Here is a 23,301-nt window from a genome sequence, read left to right on the forward strand (position 1 = left end):
AGTAGGCTTGACTAGGGATGGGTTTCAGTGGAGCTTAAGAAAATTTAAGGCCAGGCATGGTGGCTCATGCCTGTCATCCCAGCACTTTGGGAGGCTGAGGCGGGTGGATCATTTGAGGCCAGGAGTTTGAAACCAGCCTGGCCAAAATGGTGAGACCCCATTTCTACTAAAAATACAAAAATTAGCCGGGGGTGGTGGTGCATGCCTGTAATCCTGGCTACTCAGGAGGCTGAAGCATGAGAGAGTCGCTTGAACCCAGGAGGCAGAGGTTGCAGTGAGACTAGGTAGCGCCACTGCACTCCAGCCTGGGAGACAGAGTGAGACTCTTGTCTCAAAAAAAAAAAAAAAATTATATATACGCATATATATACATACACACGCATGCTCTTAGATGTTAATGGGACCCTTTAAATTCCGAAAGAAAAGATGTGTTTGTATGTAAACCCTTGGCTTGGCCACCCCTTTCTCTTGGGGGCTTCTGAAACATCTCTGTGCCACCTTAGGAGTCCTCACGGTAGTTACAGACCACTGGTCTGGGAAGTGGATGATTAGAAAGGATGGGCAGAGGGAGCCAGGGGGCTCTAAGCCATGGATTTGCAGAGTGTAGGTTCGGGACTCACTCAGCTTTGGGATCATCTGAAATTTCTGGACTCCATCCCAAGCTGGTAGAGTTAGACTCTCTGGAGCTTGGTAATTTGCATTGTCAGTAGGCTTCCCTGTGATTCTGAGGACACCAGGATTTGAGAACCATGTCTCTTATGGGCTGTGGATCATTGTGGGCCTAGAGAGCTCATCACGTGGTCTGAGCATTTTTTTTTTAAAGACGGTCTCATTCTGTCACTGGAGTGCAGTGGCACGATCATGGCTCACTGCAACCTCAACCTCCTGAGCTCAAATAATCCACCTCGGTCTCCCAAGTAGCTGGGACTGCAGGTGCAAGCTACCATGCCTGGCTAAGTTTATTTTGTAGAGATAGGGTCCCACTATGTTTCCCATGGTGGTCTTGAACTCCTGGGCTCAAGCAGTCGGCCAACTTTGGCCTCCCAAAGTGCTGGGATTACAGGCAATGAGCCACCGCATCCTGGAGCTGCTTCTGGGTTGGAATGCCCAGTCTTGGCAGGGGTTTGGGAGGCAGTTCCTGTAATTATCCGTTCTGGGTTGCGATGAGCCCAAGGAAATGTGTGTGCCTAGTAGTGGTGACATCCGCCTTCAGAGGAGGCAGCCCTGTTACGCTTGGGCCTCTGGGTGGGTTCTGCCCTCCGGGGGACCTTGCCTCCGCAGCCCTCAATCCAAAGAGGTTGAAGACCACTCATCCTTACCTGCTTCCAGTCTTGGATGGGATGTGTCTGCCCCAGGCTGTGTCTTCCACAGCTGCATCCCACTGCCCTAACCCCAAGCAGGTGCTTGGCAAATGTTGACTGAAACCCTGGCTCGAAGGCTGTGCAGTATTAACCCTTTGTGGCCATGGTCTTTAAAGTTATGGGAACCTGGCCTTGAACCCTCTGAACCTATTTCCTGAAGGCCATTCCAGCTGTGAGCACCTTTTCCTCTGGAAGGCTGCTCTTGTGCGAAGCTAGGCCCCTCTGCTCATTGTCTGAGGCAGGTCCCCAGGCCTGAGTGGGCCACTGGCCCCTACCTCCTAGTCCTGCCAGAAAAGCACCAAAAACCCAAACTCACCCTCTCCCTTCTCCCCTCAGCCTAGGAGCTTTAGACTCACCACTTGCCAGACACGAGGGACTTTATTTGTTTCACATGTTTAGCTATTAGACACAAAGGGGTCAAGACTTGAAGCAGTTTTTGCAAGTGAAATCATCTTCTGGCCCACCCTTCTCCATCCTACCAAGGCTACTGGCTGTTCTCCAACAGAAGGCCACAGCGGTTATGTCCTCCTGGTACTTGCGTCGCAGGTGTCACCCTTGATGGTGCAAGGCCCTGCGTGGCTATTCGGGTTCTCCCCCTTAATGGAATTGCTGTGAGGAGATGAACCTTATCAGGGGACCAGCAGAGACTGGTTCAGAAGAGACCGCTCTTCTTAAGAGGTTAGGAGGACTAACAGGCTACGGCCAAGTCCCCTTCCTAGTGATACGGTGGCTTCAGCACAGGCTGTCAGCTTGGGGCCTGAGTGAAGTTCGCAGGCTGACAGGACCAGGGAGAGCAGGCCATTCCCCTTCCGGGGCCACTGGCTGGGCTGATCATCAGCGCCCCTCTGGCCGCTCTTGGGGCTGTTATTCGCCTTGTCAGCAGCAGAGGGCAGCACAACAAGGTGCTGGAGAGGAGGCTGGGTGGGCACGCCAAGGGCTGGGTGGGAGCAGGTATAGGGCGCTGTGGGCAGGACCCTTCGGACTCCTCAAGTCTCCGATTCGTCTGTCTCTTCAGTGGAGCCATCGCTCTCTCCATCCACTTTTCGGGAATGATGGAGAGGTCTCCAGGGGGAGCCAACCCGGGGAGGGGTCCGGGAAGGCAGGCAACTGGCCTCTGGACTGGCTGTGATCGAGTTGACCAGGCCCGGGACCTGGGCCAGCCTGAAGAAGGGAAGAAGCCTGGAGGGCAGCAAGAGGCCTGCTGTCCAGAGAGCGGGGCCTCCATGCCCACTCTTACACTAGGGTAAACCCCTGGGCTGCAGCCCCCAAAGGACTCAGAGGGAGGGACATCTCAGGCCTCTGCTGGCCCCCAGACCCTTCCCTGGCAGATGCAGGATGTTACAGACAAGTGGTGTTGGCCCCAGATGGGGCGCAGCCGTGTTCAACCCGTCTGGCCCCCACAAGGGGGCAGCATCCTCCCACTTGACACTTACAGCCGTTCCAGCTCCTCGTCCATTGCTGGGTCGTGCATCAGATCCCCCTTGTCAGGCAAAGCTCCTAGGAGATCGTTGGGGGCACAGTAGTTAAAACGAGGGCCCTTCAGCCAGGTGACAGATTCCTCCATGCCCCTTACCTTCACGGCTCCCTGATCTGCTGACCCTGGGAGGGCTGATCTGAAGATCTGAGGACTGCTAGAGGGGCCAAGAACAGTCACGGAGCAGGAAGGTCCTGGCTGCCGCTTGATACATTTATTGAATCCCACTGCTTACTTTCCCTGTTTGGGGCAGACACCACAGCCAAGGAGACATTGCCAGACAAGTGTGGTGATCCCCTTCCAACACTAGGTGGTTGTGACCTGGTGCTGGGAGTTGAGTTCTTCTTTGAGGCCTCAGGTAACTGGGCTGAAAAGGATATGGTCTAGGCTACGCCCAAAGGTCAGACATTACCTAATTTTGCGTCCCCAAATCAGGGTGACCCCAGTTTGGAGACAGATGGTAAAAAAAAAAAAACAAAAAAAAAAACAAAAAAAAACTGCCTCTGCTTCTCCAAAGAGGATCCTGGGGCAAGAGGAGAAGGCTGGGTCAGGGCCAGAGTTAACCTGGCATAGGCAGATTGCCAATTTGTCCAAATCTTTTTCAGATGATGCCTCCTGGCCCTTCTTGCCCTAAGTTAGTGTTTTTCAAACTACATCTCACAGAACCCTCTCATTTGGGGGGTGCCCTAGGGACTAAGGGAACAGGGCTGACCTCCATGACGCGGCAAGCAGTTTTTCTCCAGATTTCTATTTTATACACTGGAGATGCAGGTGAGGCCCGAGACCACTTGCTTCTTTCTGTCTCCCATTCCACCCAACCACTCAACGTTAGCGTGCAGTAAAAGTGGTTGAATGACAGTGACTTTTTTTTTTTTTTTTTGGAGACAGTCTTGCTTTGTCACCCAGGCTGGAGTGCAGTGATCATGGCTCACTGCAGCCTCGACCTCCCATGCTGAAGCGATCTTCCCACCTCAGCCTCCTGAGTAGCTGAGACCAATGGTACATGCCACCACACCCAGCTAATTTTTTTTTTTAAAAGAGACAGGGTTCTCCTTATATTGCTGAGACTGGTCGTTAACTCCTGGGCTCAAGGATTCTCTTGCCTTAGCCTCCCAAAATGCTGGGATTACAGGTGGAGCCACCACGTCTGGCTATTAGTGTTATTTATTTACTTATTTATTTATTTGATGGAGTTTTGCTCTTGTTCCCCAGGCTGGAATGCAATGGCGCGATCTTGGCTCACCACAACCTCTCCCTCCTGGGTTCAAGTGATTCTTCTGCCTCAGCCTCCCCAGTAGTAGGAATTACAGGCATGCGCCACCACAACCAGCTAATTTTGTATTGTCAGTAGAGACGGGGTTTCTCCATGTTGGCCAGGCTGGTCTCGAACTCCCGACCTCAGGTGATCCACCCGCCTCGGCCTCCCAAAGTGCTGGGATTACAGGCATGAGCCACCGCACCTGGCCAGTGTCCTTTTAAAGGCCCTGGCCTTTAAAAAGGGGGATGAGGTTAGTCCAGGCTGTGACCCAGTTGCTAATTGGCTTTTCCATCTCCTTCCTAGTTCCTGCTGTTGGTGGGAAGGAAGGGTGGTCATAACTAGGAGTATGAAAAAATAGCAGGGCAGATCCCACCTGCCTCCCCCTTACTCTTGATTCCTGATTTTTCCCTGTTTTTTTTTTTTTTTTCTTTTTTGAGACTGTCTTGCTCTGTCGCCCAGGGTGGCATGCGATGGCATCATCTCGGCTCACTGCAACCTCTGCCTTCTGGGCTCAACCGATTCTCATGCCTCAGCCTCCCGAGTAGGTGGGATTATAGGCGTGTGCCACCACGCCCAGCTAATTTTTGTATTTTTAGTAGAGATGGGGGTTTCACCATGTTGGTCAGGCTGATCTCGAACTCCCGGCCTCAGGTGATCCACCTGCCTCGGCCTCCCAAAGTGCTAGGATTACAGGCGTGAGGCACCACACCTGACCTGTCAATTGCCTCCTTTCTAGTCCTAGTTCAGCGGGTAACCTCAGCTACCAACTTCAGTTTGTTGAGAGCTCCCCAGACTGTGCAAGCCCTAAGCACTGACTCAGAATAACCAGGCTGCGGGTGGCATGCAGTTCAGCCTGCTAGGGTTTGTGCTTGTGCATCCCAGAGCATCCCCAGCTAACTGTATATTGTGTAAGATAAGAAATACAAAGCATGCAGCACAGTACTTAGCCTGCTGTGGTTGGCATTTAATGAATGTTAACTTTCCTTCCCTTAATCCCATTCCCTCAACTAGCAAAAGGAAGTGGGGGGGATGCTGTATGTCTTTTCTTGAGACTCGGGCACTTGGGATCCCAAGCACAGCAGGAGGATCTCTTGAGACACAAAAACGAACCTCTTGCTGGGCGCGGTGGCTCACAACTGTAATCCCAGCACTTTGGGAGAGCAAGGTGAGGGGATCTCTTGAGTCCAGGAGTTTGAAACCAGCCTGGGCAACATGGCGAAACCCAGTCTGTACAAAAAAAACAAACATTTTCCAAGATGGTGGCTCATGCCTGTAGTCCCAGCTACTAGGAAGGCTGAGGTGAGAGCATCACTTGAGCCCGGGAGGTCGAGGCTACAGTGAGCTGAGATTGCAACACAGCACTCCAGCCTGGGCAACAGAGTGAGACTCTGTCTCAGAAACAAAAACAAAACCCCTTAAACTCTAGTAGAATGGAGGCTTACCGGCTCTTCCCTTAGGAGAGCAGTGGCTGTGGGAGGGGGAACAGTGGGGTGGGTAGAGAAGGCTCAGTGAAAAACCAGCAAGCAGGGAGAACTGGACCACTGCAGGCTCCCCCACTTTTGTTTTTCTCCCTTTCAGATTAATCAGATTTTTTTTTCAGCTTGGAATAAAGGTCTCCCCAGACACACCTTTGCCCTGTTTATAAATGGGATTCAGATCTCTTTGATACATAATCTCTAGCGCCACTGAGTAAATAGTCCTGTGTCTGCCCAACCTGCAGGCCGCTCCCCAAAGCAGAGCTGGGGATTCTCTGAGGAGGGGCTGGGCGTGCCTCTGCTGTGGGGAGACGGCTTCATGTTGGGGCAGGGCCACAGGCAGGGAAGGCTGTCCTCTACCATGGGAATGTGTAAGAGCCATGTTTTGTCACGCATGTTCCTGCTCCCTGGGACTGAGTCTGGCCCTGGGAAGTCAAGGCAGAGATGGTGATGCCCCTTCCCCATGGAGCCGTGTTGCCAACAGAGGCCAGCTGCTCCCTGTGTTGTGCGGCAGGAGAGGCTGATGGCTGCTAGCTCTGACTTACCGAGGGCTTGGTTGATTCCATGGTGCTTTGAGAGAGCCATGAGGAACCCATAGAAGGTCAGTCTCTGAACGTTGCTGAGGGCCTCTTTGACAAGTGCTGGGGGTGGGCAGCTAAGAAGGAGAGACGCCACATTCAGAGCCTCAGGGACATCTCTGCATCCATACTTTCAAGTTCACGAGGATACCCACAGCCAAGCCAGGGACCTGCCTTGGGAGCCCCAAGGCCCTGGGGGATCCAGCCCTTCACTGTGGTCAGGAGGGGCTGGCATGTTCACTAACTGGTGCTTTCACCAGAGTGGGGAGCGGCGGTGGGAAATGGCTAGGGAAACCAAATCCGTTGCTCGGTCCCTAAGGATACTTGTGTCACACAGGACAGCTTACCCCTCTCTTTGTGTAGAAAAGTTTTATACAAGGAGTACTCTTTCCTTCTCTCTAAAATGTTAAGGCCAGTCTGTCAGCCAGTAAATTGGTCATCTACAGTGGTCTTGCCCAAGTGAAAGCAGTCCTTTTGAAGTGAGCCATCTGGGAGCCTTTCAGTCAACAACTGGTTTGGGGGCAAATGGCACTGTTACATTATGACCAGCAAGGGTCCTAGAATCCCTGGGCCTGGCAGAACATCCTGCAGAGCTCTGCTCCACAGCCAGCAGTCTGAGCTCCCTGGGGCTGGGGGGCTGGGGGGCTGGGGGCTGCATGCCCATTCCTCACCTGTACTTGTGCCGATCACACAGGTTTTCCAGACACTGGTAGAACAGCGTCGCCTCCACGCCCTCCAGCATGCCGGCCTCACCCAAGGCAGGTCGTTGGCGGTGCTGCCCACTGGATGATGTCGGCACAATCACTGTGTTGGGGTTCTTGCCCGACAGCAGATCCTCGTAGATGGCAGCCACACTGTCCAGGAATTCTGGAACCGTGGGGCGGGGGTGGGGGTGGACAGCTCAGGCAGGGAGGACATGTTTTGTCTCTTCACTATGTTCTCCCTTCTCTGTCAGTCCAGTTCCACACCAGCCTCAGTGCTCAGGGCATGGTGTCCTGAGAGCAGAAGTTGTCAACCTTGTTTGCCAGCACATTGATGAGAGATGACACTAATCTGTGTTTTCGCTCAAATGTCCCATCCCTCAGTTGTTCCTGGACTAGGTGAGACCTGCCATTGCACTTTCATAGCACCCTAGGCTTTTTTTCTGGCACTTAGCCAGTGAGGAGCTTTCTGTGTCATTAATTGTGTCTCCTTGCTGGAATGCACAAAGGCAGGGGTCATGCCTGGTTGGCCTGTCCTGCCTAGCACTGTGCTTAGCACACATTAAGGCCATAAATATTTTTTGGAGGAGTGAACATGAGTATGCTCCCACTGGTAAGCCCCATCTTGTGTGGCCACCTGCCTCTCTACCTCAAGAAAGCATGTTGGAATACCAGCGAGGAACAGAGAAAGCCCGCAAGCTGCTGCTGAGTCAGTCATTTGAAATGGTTTTCAAAGTTGTAGTTGAGCCATTGTTAGAACTGCTGACTTACTGGCCCATCTCATCTCTAACACACACTGCTGGGCAGTGTCAGTAATGCTCCTGGCCCAATGTGGTAGCTGTCCCATCCCTCTGGGGGTGCTGTGAGAAGAGGGCTGGGGAGGCATTGAGGGGAAAATGTTCTCCCAGACATGGCTGCTCCTTCTCTAGGGCCCAAGAGCTTTGGAGAAATGGGAAATGACTGGTGCTGCTAAGAGCAGGTGGCAAGACCCCAGGCTCCAGCCCCTGCCTGCACAGCCCTTGGGCTGCCATGAAGTAAACAGAATGTGGCGCCCAAGTGAGGCTAGGGCTAGCTAGGGACACCAGTTGGCAGGGAGGCCACCTCTAGGATCTAAGGACAGCCTTCTATTTACTGGAAGAGCCTGTTTTAAGCAAGTTTGTTTATGAACACAGTCAGCAATTTGTAAACCCAGCACTCCATTTGATGTCTCTGTGTGTGAGCTGGTGTATAGTTATATTTATTTGTCTATATTTATTCCATCTGATTCCAGAGAGACTTAAGGGTGCAGCTGGGTGAACTGGGGAGCAGAGTGGGAGTGTGACAAAAGACTGGTGTGTGCTTTTTTAAAGCTGTGGGGTGGAGGAGAATGTGCACGCAAACACACGATCGGTTGCCAAGGGAGAGACCCTTGAAGGCAGTAAAATAGCAGCGACGTTGGGAACACCGGCTCTGGAGTCAGCCTCCAGGTCTGGTTTCCACCGCTTATGAGCTGCATGACTGGCTACTTACTTCTGTGAGCTTGTCTCTGAAAGGACCCTCTCTTAAGGCTGTTGTCAAGATTAAAGTCAGTGCTGTGCCTGCGACAGTAAGTTTTCAGTAAGCAGTGAATGCTGTGGATGTTGTTATTGTCATTATCACTTAAACTGATTTGTTGCGTTGCTGACTGAAAGCACTGTGGTTTTCAGTGTCTTCAGGAGGCTGAGGAAGTCAGCTCTGCAGACTGAATCTTGTGACCACCACTGAACGCTAGACATCCTGTTAGTGACCCGAAATGAAGTACACCCCCAAAGGAGGTGGGGAAGAGAAACGTGTGCCAGACACACAGATGGGCAGGGCAGCAGGGCGGGATAAGGAGGCAGGGTCCTGTGCAGAGCCAGATGGAGCCCGGGAACACTCACCTGAGTAGTAAAACTGGATCTGGAAGGCAAAGAGGAAATCTGAAAAAGACATCAAGCAGTCCATGGCATCGTCCATGAGCACAATCCTGAAGGGGAAAGAGAGAATCTGAGAGAGAGAACTGGGGGAGGTTTAAGGAGGGGAGGGAGAGAGGGGGAGGGAGGAAGGGAAAAGTGCGGGGGGAAAGGGGGGGAGAGAGAGAGAGAGAGAGAGAGAGAGAGAGAGAGAGAGCTGTTCCTGGGCTGCCAGTCTCCCCTGGGGCAGCAGGACATTTAGGAGAGGGCTCCCAAAAGCAAGCTCCTCCCAGTCACCTCACCGCTCCATCAACTGGACTCTGCCATCAAACTGAACTGACCACACTGTACCCAGAGTGGGCTCCCAGTTCAGTCTCAGTGGCACCAGCTAGCAGATGGAGCATGGGCAGGGGGTGGTGAGGAGAGGGTGCAACTGTAATGTAGCCAAGGTTTCTTTTCATATACTTAAGCAGTAAATCCTTTCATTCTGCTGTGAGGACCATTTAGTTCAGAATAAATACAGCTGATCAGAAAAGGCAAAAAGAACAGCCAGGGGTTTAAAGGGTCTTGGCAAGTGGTACTGAGATTTAATAAGCTACCAAAGGGCCAGAACAGCGACAGACACCTCCACCCTGAGACACAGATGGCAGACAAGGGGAGAGGGCAAAGAGCTATTCGGGAATCTGCACTTGTGAGGGTCAAAACCCACACTCATCTTGTGCTGCCGCCCTGCTCCTCCTTGCTGTCCACATTCACAGGTTGCCCACCCCACAGTTTTGCTGTCTCTAGTCCCTCCCACTGAGGACCCACCTCACAGGAAGAAAACTATCTGACTCGTAAAGGGATTAGACCAAGACTATGTTTGTCCTCTGCTCAGCGCCTCATCTGAGCTGGGACAAGAAGAGAAGGAAACGAGCGCTTGCTGGGCTCTATCACATGCCAGGCAGGCGCCAAGCCATCCACTGGGGTGGGGTGGGCCGCCAGTCTATTTCTGATCAGGCCCTTCTTCCTTTCCTTTCCTTTCCTTTCCTTTTCCTTTTCCTTTCCTTTTCTTTTTCCTTTTCCTTTCCTTTTCCTTTTCCTTTCCTTTTCCTTTCCTTTTCCTTTTCCTTTCCTTTTCCTTTTCCTTTCCTTTTCCTTTCCTTTTCCTTTCCTTTTCCTTTCCTTTTCCTTTTCCTTTTCCTTTTCCTTTTCCTTTCCTTTTCCTTTTCCTTTCCTTTTCCTTTTCCTTTCCTTTTCCTTTTCCTTTCCTTTTCCTTTTCCTTTCCTTTTCCTTTCCTTTTCCTTTTCCTTTCCTTTTCCTTTTCCTTTCCTTTTCCTTTTCCTTTCCTTTTCCTTTTCCTTTCCTTTTCCTTTTCCTTTCCTTTTCCTTTTCCTTTCCTTTTCCTTTCCTTTTCCTTTTCCTTTTCCTTTCCTTTTCCTTTTCCTTTCCTTTTCCTTTTCCTTTCCTTTTCCTTTTCCTTTCCTTTTCCTTTTCCTTTCCTTTTCCTTTCCTTTCCTTTTCCTTTTCCTTTCCTTTTCCTTCTTCCTTTCCTTTCTTTTTTTTTTTTTTTTAATTGTTTTTGGCCGGGTGCGATGCTCATGCCTGTAATCCTAGCACTTTGGGAGGTCGAGGTGGGTGAATCATCTGAAGGCAGGAGTTCAAGACCAGCCTGGCCAACATGGTGAAACCCCACTTCTACTAAAAATACAAAAATTAGCTGGGCATGGTGGCACGTGCCTGTAGCCCCAGCTACTCGGGAGGCTGAGGCAGGAGAAGTGCTTGAATCTGGGAGGCAGAGGTTGCAGTGAGCTGAGATTGCACCACTGCAGTCCAGCTGGGGGGACAGAGACCCTGTCAAGAAAAAAAAAAATTGTTTTCTTTTGCGCTCTCTTATATTTTTCTAAATCTCTCTCCACTTCCCTGAGTCAGAGGTTCCCCAGACTGGCAACTGGATCAGCCCCAGAGAAAGCCAGGATTGCTCACTGCTGGGGAAGGGGCTCTACAGAGACTGCAATATTGTGGTGCCACTCCCCTTGCTGCCATCTCCCTGAAGAGAGACAGCGGTTCCTACCTAGTCTTTATTGTAATACGGATAACAATAGAAGCAGGTACCATTTCCTGAGTTTTTAATTGTTTTTAAACCCTATGTACAGCATGGCAGGCTATTGAAGTATGTAACTGCATTTGTTAAATTTTATCCCACAACAATCCTACAGGTGGGTCTTATTATTTCCATTCTACACGTGAAGAGTCTGAGGCTCAGAGGTCAGCCTGCCAAAGTCACACACACAGCTGGGGAGCTTGCTGGACTCCACAGGCCACGCATCTTCCATGAGGCCACACTACCTCTTTGAAAATAAAGCTACAGAGCAAAAACACTAACATTTTACCTCCTAGTTTCTGTGGCTGATTTATTTTCTTTCTTGTTACTGATATGTTAGGCATCTCCTGGGGAGAACGACAGCTGCCTCCACCACCAGAGTTTAACACTAGAATTCCAGCTGGAAAAAATTCAAGACTGGAGGGCGGGAAGAAGCAGTGCCGCTGAGGGCCACAAGAGAGTGCCCTGGTCCCTCCGTCAGTAGTTCACGGGACTAAGTGCACTACCAAAGGCCAAGTGGTTACCCCATCTCTCATAACCCAAGGAAAACCCAGGCAGCAAAACCGCTCCTTCCCCACCCAGATGGCAGAATCTGTTTTGACAACTGGATTGCGGGAGCAGGGAGACGGCAGAGAGCGGGCAGTTAGAGAGGACTGGCAAAGACCCCCAAACTGCAGAGGAAGAGTGAGCTCTCCCAGGAGCGCTCAGGGAGCGAGAGCCGCCAGCACCTCAAAGCTTTTCCTTGGCAGGCTCAGCAGGGCAGACAAAAGCTCTGGACATGAGAAGTCACTGACTTTCCCTTCCTGCCCTGCTCTCAGGACAGCTGGAGCCCCAACAGTCTAAAGTGAATTACAACAGAACAGCATGGGGCTGTGAATATCCCCAAGCAGGAAACCACCAAGGAGCCCAAGCCTTTCCCCATGTTCCATGGCTTCTGTTGATCATCAATTGGAACACAGTGCTCCCATAGCAGCAACTTCCACTTACTATTTATTTACATTGCGATATAATGAAGCACCATAAAAGTCACCCTTTAAAAGTGTACAATTCAGTTTTTTAGTATATTCACACAGTAGCGTCATTGTCACCACTGTCTAATTGCAGAAGTTACCTCCATTTGCAATTCTCACCAATAGGCCCATTCCGGAGCCTGCCTCGGAGCAGAAGCTTGAGCTCATACTTCCCAAAGAGCTTCACAGCCTCATGGAAGCCTTAATGCTGAGTGCCACGAGCATCTTCCTCTTTCAGCCACAGATGGGACTAGAAGCTGTAAACAGGGCACACCCTTCCAGCCTCAGAAGTGGTCTGCAGCTTTCTGCTAGGGGCCATCTTGACCTCGAACATCAGCAGTCCCTTTGGAGATGGGCTGTTGCACAAGAGGGGGTGCACACCATGGGAGGGCAGGGGTGTCTGTTGGAGCAGGGCAGCCCTGCAGGTGCCCTGTAATACGGGTAACAATAGAGGCAGATACCTTTTTGTTTTTAATCTTGCTCTGTTGCCTAGGCTGGAGTGCAGTGGCGCAGATTGGCTCACTGCAACCTCCGCCTCCTAGGTTCAGGTGATTCTTCTGCCTCAGCCTCCCTAGCAGCTGGGATTACAGGTGCCTGTCACCATGCGTGGCTAATTTTTGTATTTTTAGTAGAGACGGGGTTTCATCATGTTGGCCAGGCTGGTCTCGAACTCCTGACCTCAAGTGATCTGCCCGTAGAGGCAGGTACCTTTCCTGAGTACCCCACCTCATGGCAGGCTATTAAGGCATTTGACTACATTAATTAAATTTTATCCTACAGCAGTCCTATGGGTGGGTCTTATTGTTATTTCCATTCTACAGGTGAAGAGTCTGAGGCTCAGAGACTGGGGAGCTGAAACATGCCTAGCAGGAGGAAGTAGGGGGCGAGTGAAGGGGGGGCAGACAGAGGTGAGGGCTTTCTTTCTGAGGGATGTGGCTGGATCATAGCAGCACATGTATAAAGGACTGAGGTTTTTTTTTTTATTGCAAGCACTAAGACTGGCTACCTTTTAAAAAGCCAACTGGATCTGAGCTTGTGTTAACAGCAACACCGGCTGTGACTCTCCTCAACCAGAAACGTGGGGCATCCTAGACATCTTGGAAACTTCCCCCACCCCACCCCAAGCCAATCAACCATTCACCAACTCCTATCAATGCTATTGCTGAAATTTCTCTTGAATCCATCTACTTTCCACATCCATAGCCACCATCCTACCCCCAGCCTCCACCTCTCTTTTCTTGATGATGGCATGACCTCCTACCCAGTTTCCCTGCAACTACTCTTGCTTGCTTTTTTTTTTTGAGATGGAGTCTCACTCTGTCACCAGGCTGAAGTGCAGTGGCTCGATCTAGGCTCACTGCAACCTCCGCCTGCTGGGTTCAAGTGATCCTCCTGCCTCAGCCTCCCAAGTAGCTGGGACTACAGGCACACGCCACCATGTCCAGCTAATTTTTGTATTTTAGTAGAGATGGGGTTTCACCATGTTGGCCAGGATGGTCTTGATCTCTTGACCTCATGATCTGCCCGCCTGGGCCTCCCAAAGTGTTGGGATTACAGGTGTGAGCCTTCTTCTAATTGAGTATCCATATTGTGGTCAGAAAGATTTTCCTAAAATGTGAATGTGACCATTTTACCATTGTGTTGGAAACCCTTCACAGAGGCTGGGCACAGTGGCTCATGCCTGTAATCCCAGCTACTCGAGAGGCTGAGGCTGGAGAATCACTTGAACTTGGGAGGTGGCCATGTCAGTGAGCCAAGATTGCGCCACTGAACTCCAGCCTGGATGACAGAGCGAGACTCCGTGTTAACAACAACAACAACAACAAAAACAAACAAACAAAAAAAACCTTCACAGTCCTCCCATTGCCCTTAGGACATGGTCCCCCATTTGGATCTGGCCTGTGAGCCCGCTTCATCTGCCCCCTGCCTCCCTCGACTCCCCCACTGCATTCTGGCCACACTAGTCTTTCCGTTCTCCCTGAAGCTGTCCTTACTCATGCCCTCCAGACAAGTCTGTCCCTCTAGCCATAATGCTCCCTGCCCTCCATGCCTCCTCCTCACCTACCAGATATCTCCATATTCTTCAGGCTGAAGCCTCCACAGCACCTCTTGGGGAAGATGAAAGAGGAAAGCACTTTTTCTAACCCAGCCTAGAATAGGCCCCCCTGCTACTGGTTTCTGCAGTTCTCAGCAGCCTCCTCACACTGTTGTCTTTGTCCTGGGAACATAAGATCTACCAAGTGACGCCTCTGTCTCCCTGCCTGTGGCTTGACTCTGGTATGGTGCCTGGCACATAGCAGGCACTCAGTCAATGTCTGTTGAATGAAGAAATGCATGAACAAATGAACGAGAGAAGCCACAGTCCCCTTTTCCTCTGGCCAGGTGACACCTGGAGTAGTTTCTTAATCCCTCTCATAAAGATACTTAGTGAGAATGCTTATGGAGAATGCAGATATTCAGAGGGATTAAGAAACTTGGCAAAGGTTACAAGCTAGGAACGAAAGAGCTATCATTCAAATACTAATACTTTCATGTCTGGACAGTCTGTTTAAGGGGAGTAAACTAGAGTCCCGGAGAAGAGGGTCAGGCTGGTGGACAGTCTAAAAACCATGATACTGGACAAATGACTGCATTTAGATCTTTTTGCTTAGAGGCGAAGACTAGGGAGGAAGTGAGGGCTGAGACCCAACTCTCAAAGGACTGCCTCTTGGGGAGATACCACGGGGATCTAGAGTTTGGCTCTAGAGATGTTTTCAAGCTGCGTAGTTCTAGGATTGTGGCTGATTTGTAAAGGAATGAGATGTGTATTGCCAGAAATGTTCAAGCAGAAGCTTGAAGGCTCATACTTCCCAAAGGGCTTCTTCCAGCTCCGACAGTGTTGTCCCAAGGGTGGACAGAACTAACAGCTCCTCTTGTTAGTGCTAAATCTAGTGGGGCGAGAGTTTGAAGTTCAGAGGTCTATGGCTGCAGAAGACTTACTGAAAGGTACATTTAATCACACCATATGCTGTGCTGTCCATCTCCAAATGAATGCTGAGACCCATGAAAGTTCTAGGCATCTGTGTCTTTAACCCGCCTATGGGATCTTTCTAGCTGTGGGCATCTGCATCTAGCTTTGGAATCTCTGCAGAACTGTGGGAAAAGGCAGGCAGGAAGCTCCTGGTCTGTCTTTACCTCTTTGCCTTTGCCTGCAACCCTTTTATCCCCACAGACAGCTCCTTCATTCTGAACTCAAGCTTGACGCCACTCCCAGAGGGCTCTGGAAAGAATCTTCTTGGAGACGAGGTCATCCCCATGTGCTGTTTTCCAGTTGCTGGCAGTTGGCTCAACACCCCTTCCTGCCAGAGACCTTCTGCTAACGTGCCAGCTGCTTCTGACACCTGGAGGTGCCTGGCCGCCCCTGCTTTGAAGTGGAGCCAACAGGGAGCTTCTGCCAGTGACAGTCTGCACAGATCTATTGGATCATGGAGGGACCCTTGTGGGCCATGCCTTGGGGCTAGAGAGAGGGACTCTGGGGGAGAAGTAGAGACACTTTGGTTCAGGCTGTCCGGAGCAGAACCATGTGTGGGGTAGAGCCTAGGACAGGCAACTGGAGTGGAGAAAGAGCACGTGGCTGGTCTGAGACTGGCCACTTTCTCCCTCCCCTGCTGACTTCCAGCAGCTGGGGTAGGCAGTCTGGCTGGGAGTTGTAAGGGTGCCAAGTAAGCAACAGCTTCCAGCCTGAACCTACTGACTTGCCAACTTCCTATTCACCCCTAATTAGGGTCAGTTTCCCTGGTCTAGTGGCATGGGCTGCACCCATTTTCCTGAAGTTCTGGATTAGTTGACCCCAGGATTAAGTCCCAGTTCCACCATTCACTGGCCAAGTGACTGTTTCCCTTCTGAGCCTCAGTTTCCTCATCTGTGAAGAGGATACAATCATAGTTCCTGTTTCCCAGGATTCTTGTAGAGAGTCAGTGTGATGATGTTATATATGCTAGTGTCTAACAGGCGCTCAGAATGAGCACCGGATGTAATCAGTAAGTATATTCTATCTGGTTTAAACTGTGGGACAGCCCAAAAGAGCAAAGAGGAAGTGTGTGCTGCCATCATCCACCAGGCAGAGGTCTCAGGCGGAAGCCAGCGATCTAGTTTCCGGTTTACTTTTGGGGGAAACCAGCCCTCAGCCAGGGCCATAAAGAAAAGCCACTTTCCGGCCGGGCGCTGTGGCTCACATCTGTAATCCCAGCACTTTGGGAGGCCTAGGCGGGCGGATCACAAGGTCAGGAAATCGAGACCATCCTGGCTAACACAGTGAAACCCCGTCTCTACTAAAAATACAAAAAAAAATTAGCCGGGCGCGGTGGCGGGCGCCTGTAGTCCCAGCTACTCAGGAGGCTGAGGCAGGAGAATGGCATGATCCCGGGAGGCGGAGCTTGCAGTGAGCTGAGATCGCGCCATTGCACTCCAGCCAGGGGGACAGAGCGAGACTCTGTCTCAAAAAAAAAAAAAAAAAAAAGAAAAGCCACTTTCCATGAATGGACTTCTTTGAGGAGGTCACATGACTAGCGTCAGTCATAGGGTGGCTGAAGGGTGTCCCCATGTCTGTTTGGGCTCACAGTGCACCTCTAGGGTTTTTGTTTGAATGTCAGGGCCATGAGAGAAGCAGCGATGACACGATGTCTGGTTACCTTCTCCAGGTGGGAGGAAAAAGGCTGCTACAAAGTTGTCCCGCGTCATTTCCTGAGGGTCGCTCCTCTTCTGGACTGTGTTGGAGGCACACTTGTGCTGCACAAGCTGCCTCTAGCCTAGGCCCTTGAAGTGGCGTGGGATGTCCAGGTCATTGCTCTGCCCTGGCTCCAGTCTGCACCTCCAGGGTACCCCAAACCCTACCTGCCCTGAAATGCCTAAGATGCTTGATCCAGAGGGTGTGGGAAACAACATGATGATGATGATGATAATAATAGTGAATATTCACTAAGGGCTGTTAGCACTACACACCCTTCTGCTCATATTAATCCTGTGAGGTCAGTTCAGTGAGTACCTTTATGGAGAACGCAGACATTCAGAGGAATTAAGAAACCTGACGCAGGTTACAAACAGGAGCGAAAGAGCTATACTTCAAATACAGGCCTCTCTGACGCTAGTCACAGTTCCGAGACCACCTGCAGCCACTTCTGGTAAGGAAGAGTGGGCTCTGTGCTGTATTGTGGTAATGAAGCCTTCCTGCTGCCCCTTCCGCTTCTCCCAGTCTCAGTGTTTGTTAGAGCAGCTGCCCTCAGAAGGACTGGAAGCTTTGACCCGGGTGCTGCTGCTTCCCTGCAGACAGTCTGAAGGCCTCATTACTCTGGAACCTCCCAAGAAGCCTGACAGCTAGGGGTGAACTGATCCACAGACCTTAGAATAAAGACCCAAACCCAATGTATGGCCTGTAAAGCCCCACTTTCCCTCCCTCTGCCCTCAAATGCCTCAAACTCCAGGCCATCACTGGTGAGAGCCTAGCTTCTTTTCCATGCCGCTTACTTTCCCCGAAATGCTTTTTGCTCTTACTGCTCTCTACCTAATCCCCCCATCATTTTTTATATGAAGGAAATGTTTAGAACCTCAGAAAACTACAGAGAATAACGTAAGAAACACCTGTGTCCCCACTAGCCAATTTTATCATACCATAACGTCTTACTATCCTTGTTTCAGTCTTCAAAAGCTTTGTAAAATGCAGCATTACAGATAATCATTTCAGCCACCTGTGCACCCCTCCCTCATCCTATCATCTACCTTTCTTCCTGGGGGGATCACCATGATTTACTAAAACTTGGGGGTCTAGCATTCCTCTGCATGTCTTTATACTATAATTAACTCATGCAAATGTCTGTGTTCTTAAAACATTATATAGCTTTGTTTTGCTTTTTCTCAAACTCTGTCATTCTGTAACTTTGATATTTTGAGATTCATCAGGATTGATGCATATATAGCTATTCATTTTAGCTGCTGGAAAGAATTCCACAACTATGGTATGAATATGCCACACTTTATTCTTTCCTTCGGCAGAGGGACATGCAGATTGTTCCAATGGCAGCTATTACAAACAATACTGCATGTTTCCTTATTCCCAGGAGTAGCTCTTGGACTTTTAAAATTTGGCTAAATTGTCTGAACGTAATTGTAACAATTTACATTCCCACCCGCAGTTTATGAGCGTTCCCACTGTTTCACATCCTCACCAATATCTGTATTATGAAACTTTAAAATTTTTGCCAATTTGATAGGTATGAAGAGGTATCTCAATATAATTGGCAGTTTTCTGATTACTAGTGAGTGTGGGCATGAAAATATGCCCAAAGGTTTATTACTAATGTTCTTCTGTGCATTGCCTGTTTATATCTTTGGACTGTTTTTCTACTGAGAGCCTTAATCTTTTTCTTATTGATTTGTAGGAATTTTTTTTTTTTTTTTTTTTTTTTTTTTTTTTTTTTAGACGGAGTTTCATTCTTGTTGCCCAGGCTGGAGTGCAATGGCACGGTTTTGGCTCACTGAAATCTCCACCTCCCAGGTTCAAGCGATTCTCCTGCCTCAGCCTCCCAAGTAGCTGGAATTACAGGTGCCCGCCACCGTGCCCAGCTAATTTTTTTGTATTTTTAGTAGAGAGGAGTTTTCACTATGTTGACCAGGCTGGTCTCAAGCTCCTGTCTTCAGGTGATCCACCCACCTCAGCCTCCCAAAGTGCTGGGATTACAAGCGTGAGCCACTGTGCCCAGCCAATTTGTAGGAATTCTTTATAAAAAAGTTCTTAGCTGGGTTTGGTGGTGTGCACCTGTAGTCCCAGCTACTTGGGAGGCTGAGGCAGGAAAATTGCCTGAGCCCGGGAGTTTGAGTCCAGCCCAAGCAACACAGCAAGACCCCATCTTAAAATAAAATAAAATAAAATAAAATAAAATAAAATAAAATAATTTATGGAAAGCTGAGGCAAGAGGAATGCTTGAGGACAGGAGTTCAAGGCCAGCCTAAGTAACACAGCAAGATCACCGCCCCCATCTCTACAAAATAAAAAATTAGCTGGGCTTTGTAGAATGTGCCTATGGTCCTAGCTACTCAGGAGGCTGAGGTGGGAAGATCACTTGAGCCCAGGAGTTTGAGGCTGTAGCGAGCTATGAATGCACCACTGCACACCAGCCTGGGTGACAGAGCAAGACTCCATTTCAAAAAATAATAACGTTTTAAAATAATTGTTTTGTGGGGGACAAAGTCTTGCTATGTCACCCAGGCTGGAGTGCAATGGCACGATCTCAGTTCACTGCAACCTCTGCCTCCCGGGTTCAAGCAGTTCTCCTGCCTCAGCCTCCTGAGTAGCTGGGATTACAGGCGCACGCCACCCCACCCGGCTAATTTTTGTATTTAGTAGAAATGGGATTTCACCAGGTTGGCCAGGCTGGTCTCAAACTCTTGACTTCGCGATCCACCCACCTTGGCCTCCCAAAGTGCTGGAATTACAGGCATGAGCCACTGTGCCCAGTCAATACTTTAAAAAAATTTTTAATTTTAATTTTATTTTTTGAGACAGTTTTGCCTTGTTGCCCAGGCTGGAGTGCAGTGGCGTGATCTCAGCTCACTGCAACCTTTGCCTCCCAGGTTCAAGTGATTCTCCTGCTTCAGCCTCCCGAGTTGCTGGGACTACAGGCATGTGCCGCCATGCTTGGCTAATTTTTGTATTTTAGTAGAGACGGGGTTTTACCATATTGGCCAGACTGGTCTCGAACTCCTGACCTCAAGTGATCCGCCTGCCTCAGCCTCCCAAAGTGCTGAGATTACAGGCGTGTGCCACCATGCCTGGCCAGAATAAGAATGGCAGGCAATACAGCTGGGTGAGGAGGCTCACACCTGTAATCCCAGCATTTTGGCAGGCCGAGGCAGGTGGATCACGAGGTCAAGAGATTGGGACCATCCTGGCCAACAGTGTGAAACCCAGTCTCTACTAAAAATACAAAAATTAGCCGGGCATGGTGGCGTGTGCCTGTAGTCCCAGCTACAGGAGGCTGAGGCGGGAGAATTGCTTGAACCTGGGAGGCGGAGGTTGCAGTGAGCCCAGATCACGACACTGCACTCCAGCCTGGTGACAGAGCAAGATTCTGTCTCCAAAAAAAAAAAAAAAAAAAAAAAAAGAAAAAGAAAAAAACAAAAAAAGAATGGCAGGCAATACTTTAAATCAGTGGTTCTCAACGTGTGTTTCCCAGACCATCAGCATCACCTGGGAATTTTTTAGAAATATAAATTCTTGAGCCCTGCCCTAAACCTACTGAACTCTGGGGATGTGGTCCGGCCATGTGTGGTTTAACAAGCCCTGCAGGTGACTCTGATGCATACTCAAGTTTAAGAACCAGTGCTTTAAATCTTCATCCTTGGAACACAGCTTCCCAACCCTTTGTCACTTGGGTCTCAAATGACTTACAGGTGTGATGGTCCCCTTGGCCCAGCTGGAAGGAGGCCAGAGCCTGCAGGCCAATCACAAGTAGTCTTATCTTTACTGGAGATTTTTGTTATATATTATTTTCTGATTGCTGTGAAGTGCAAAAAGGCCAGGAAGCATTGGCTTTGGAAACCCAGCAACATCTCATTTATTTATTTTTTTAAATCTGGTACTATTAATAATGCCAACATAATTGTAACAGCAAGAAATTATTACTGACCAGGCGTGGTGGCTCATGCCTGTAATCCCAGTATTTTGGGAGGCTGAGGTAGGCAGATCGCTTGAGGTTAGGAGTTTGAGACCAGCCTGGCCAACATGGTGAAACCCCGTCTGTACTACAAATACAAAAAATTAGCCAGGCGTGGTGGTGGGCATCTATAATTCTAGCTACTTGGGAGGCTGAGGCACAGGAATCACTTGAATCTGGGAGGTGGAGTTTGCAGTGAGCTAAGATCACACCACTGCACTCCAGCCTGGGCAACAGAGCAAGACTTCATCTAAAAATTAAAAAATTATTACTTATTTAATGTCTACAATGTGGTAAGCAATTTTCATGGTTTTGTTGGTGTTACTGAAATCTTACAAACACCCTATGAGTTAGTTACTATTATTATTGTCATCCCCATTTTACAGATATAAAAACAGGGCCCAGAGAAGTTAGAGATATCCGCAAGGTCATCCAGTTAATGGGGCACAGGTGGGATGTACACTAGATCTTTCTAATGCCATGGGGCCTGTGTTCTTCTAAGTCAAGGTTAATATTACCACTTCTTTTTTTTTTTTTTTTTTTCAGGCGGAGTTTCACTCTTGTTTGCCCAGGCTGGAGTGCAATGGCACGATCACGGCTCACCGCAACCTCTGCCTCCCAGGTTCAAGCGATTCTCCTGCCTCAGCCTCCCTAGTAGCTGGGATTATAGGCCTGTGCCACCACGCCCGGCCAATTTTGTATTTTTAGTGGAGACGGGGTTTCTCCATGTTGGTCAGGTTGGTCTCGAACTCCCAACCTCAGGTGATCCACCCGCCTCCGCCTCCCAAAGTGCTGGGATTACAGGCGTGAGCCACCGCGCCCGGCTTAATATTACCACTTCTAACGGTCATGACAAGTTTACTCTGTGCCAGCCACCATTTTAAGCACATCATATACTTCTCCTTCAATCATTACAACTATTATTATTCCCATTTTACGAATGAGGAAACAGGCTCAAAGAAATTAAATACCTTTCTCAAGGGCCCAGCTAGTATGTTGTGAAACCAGGATTTGAACTCAAGAAGTCTGGTTCCAATTGCATGCTCTTAACCATCCAGAAAGCTTCCAGTCCATGGAGGATGGGGAGCGGGAGATGCTCTGTTGATCATTTGGGGATGAAAGAACTACTCCACTAGCTGCAGGAATATGTGAGATGGAGGGGATCTCTGGCTTGGCTGCTGTCGTGGAGTCTGTTTGCTTTTTCTTTTCCTGTTTTTCCAGCTCACACCTGCTGCCCCAGGGCCTGGCCATGATGCTTGTAGCACATAAGGCAGGCGCATGTGGAGACACCATGCCCCTGAACAGGCTCCGGCTTCCAGCTGCCTGTGGATTACATTCTTTTATGCACACATCATCAGAGACTGGAGCCTCCTTCAGCAGCCCATCCCCAGACTTCAGCGTCCTGAATAAAGTAAGCCTGGCAGTGAGATGGGAGAGGGCAGCTCCTCTTCTAGCAATAGTAACTGCCTTGAAGTCTCTACCACCCCCATTTGCAGTTCTGATCAGATGCATAGGTATGTGTGTGGGGAAGCTGGGACCCTGACCTTCAGGACAAAATGAGAATAGCTTACAAAATCAGGGGATGCTTTCTGGGATACATACAATTTTTCTACATATGCACCAGCTGCAGTACAGTGGGGAAAGCATGGCATTGAGGAGATGAGGTTGACACAGAAGCTTGATGCTTATACTCAGGGAGAAAACAAACTTATCCTAATTCTGAATTCATCTCTAACTGCAGCCAGTGCCTTGTGGGTAACCTTGGGCCTTCTGTTGTTACTGCCATTCCCATAATTCCCTCACACTGCTATTGACATGGACTGGCTACGATGCTTCCTCCTGCTCAAACAGAAAGGTCTGAGGTTTCTGTCAAACAGCAGGCCTCTAGGTGAGGAGTGGGTAAGTTTCCAGCCACAAATAGAGGAATACCATTCCAGAAGCCCCTTAGTATCAACAACTGTATAATTCTACCTTGGTATCGAGAATTTTTGGTTCTTACAGGATTCTACCACCTACACTCACATCTTGTGGTGCTTTCATGTTATCCAATTGTTTGGAAGGGTCTGAGGAGAGAGCTGGGGCAAATGCAAAGCTGTGGCTGTGGGGGGCTAAGATGCATATCGAAGGTTCACTCTCATAAGCTCCCTCACATCACAGGAAAGGGAAAAGAGGTCAGTATTTTGGAGTGATTGATCAAAACCAAGGTCATATGTCACAGAGTGGTGGCAGCCAGTAACCAGTACCTAAGCAGTCGCCTTCTGAATCAAGTTCTTTGAGGGGCAGGAACTGTATCTTATTCATGACTGTATCCTCATTTGCAGAATAGCTCCCGGCACAAAATCAGCACTCAAGAAACATTTGGCGAAATGAAGTACTGACACATACAGCAAGATGGATGAGCCGTGAAAACACTGTGCTATTAGGTTGGTGCAAAAGTACCTGCAGTCTTTGCCATTGAAAATAATGGCAAAACCTCAATTACTTTTACGCCAACCTAAAACATGAAACTAGTCACAAATTTTTTTTTTTTTTTTTTTTTTTTTCCCGAGACAGAGTCTCACTCTGTCACCAGCCTGGAGTGCAGTGGTGCGATCTTGGCTTACTGCAACCTCCGCCTCCTGGGTTCAAGCGATTCTCCTGCCTCAGGCTCCCAAGTAGCTGGAACTACTGGCGCACGCCACCATGCCCAGCTAGTTTTTGTATTTTTAGTAGAGATGGGGTTTCACCATGTTGGCCAGGATGGTCTCCATCTCTTGACCTTGT

The 23,301-nt window shown here is 49.5% G+C and overlaps 1 protein-coding gene across 11 annotated transcripts in view; it reads right to left on the bottom strand.

Moving 5' to 3' along the window:
• CSTPP1 (centriolar satellite-associated tubulin polyglutamylase complex regulator 1) overlaps window positions 1–23,301 on the bottom strand; it is a 226,441-nt gene that overhangs the window by 1,401 nt on the left and 201,739 nt on the right. For 3 of the 11 annotated variants that reach the window (XM_037999402.2, XM_073016676.1, XM_073016691.1), the window contains 5 exons: window positions 8,746–8,864; window positions 6,818–7,013; window positions 6,114–6,223; window positions 2,795–2,858; window positions 1,721–2,540 (listed from right to left, as the gene is read on the bottom strand). In XM_037999402.2, coding sequence (XP_037855330.1) covers window positions 2,348–2,540; window positions 2,795–2,858; window positions 6,114–6,223; window positions 6,818–7,013; window positions 8,746–8,864 — 682 coding nt within the window. In that variant the 3' untranslated portion in view covers window positions 1,721–2,347. Of the gene's footprint in view, window positions 1–1,720; window positions 2,541–2,794; window positions 2,859–6,113; window positions 6,224–6,817; window positions 7,014–8,745; window positions 8,865–23,301 lie in introns of those variants that run through there. The other 8 variants (XM_007999806.3, XM_073016682.1, XM_037999405.2 and 5 more) reach the window with 7 other exon arrangements.

The sequence above is a fragment of the Chlorocebus sabaeus genome, chromosome 1, assembly GCF_047675955.1.
Source record: "Chlorocebus sabaeus isolate Y175 chromosome 1, mChlSab1.0.hap1, whole genome shotgun sequence".
Classification (NCBI taxonomy): Eukaryota; Metazoa; Chordata; class Mammalia; order Primates; family Cercopithecidae; genus Chlorocebus; species Chlorocebus sabaeus.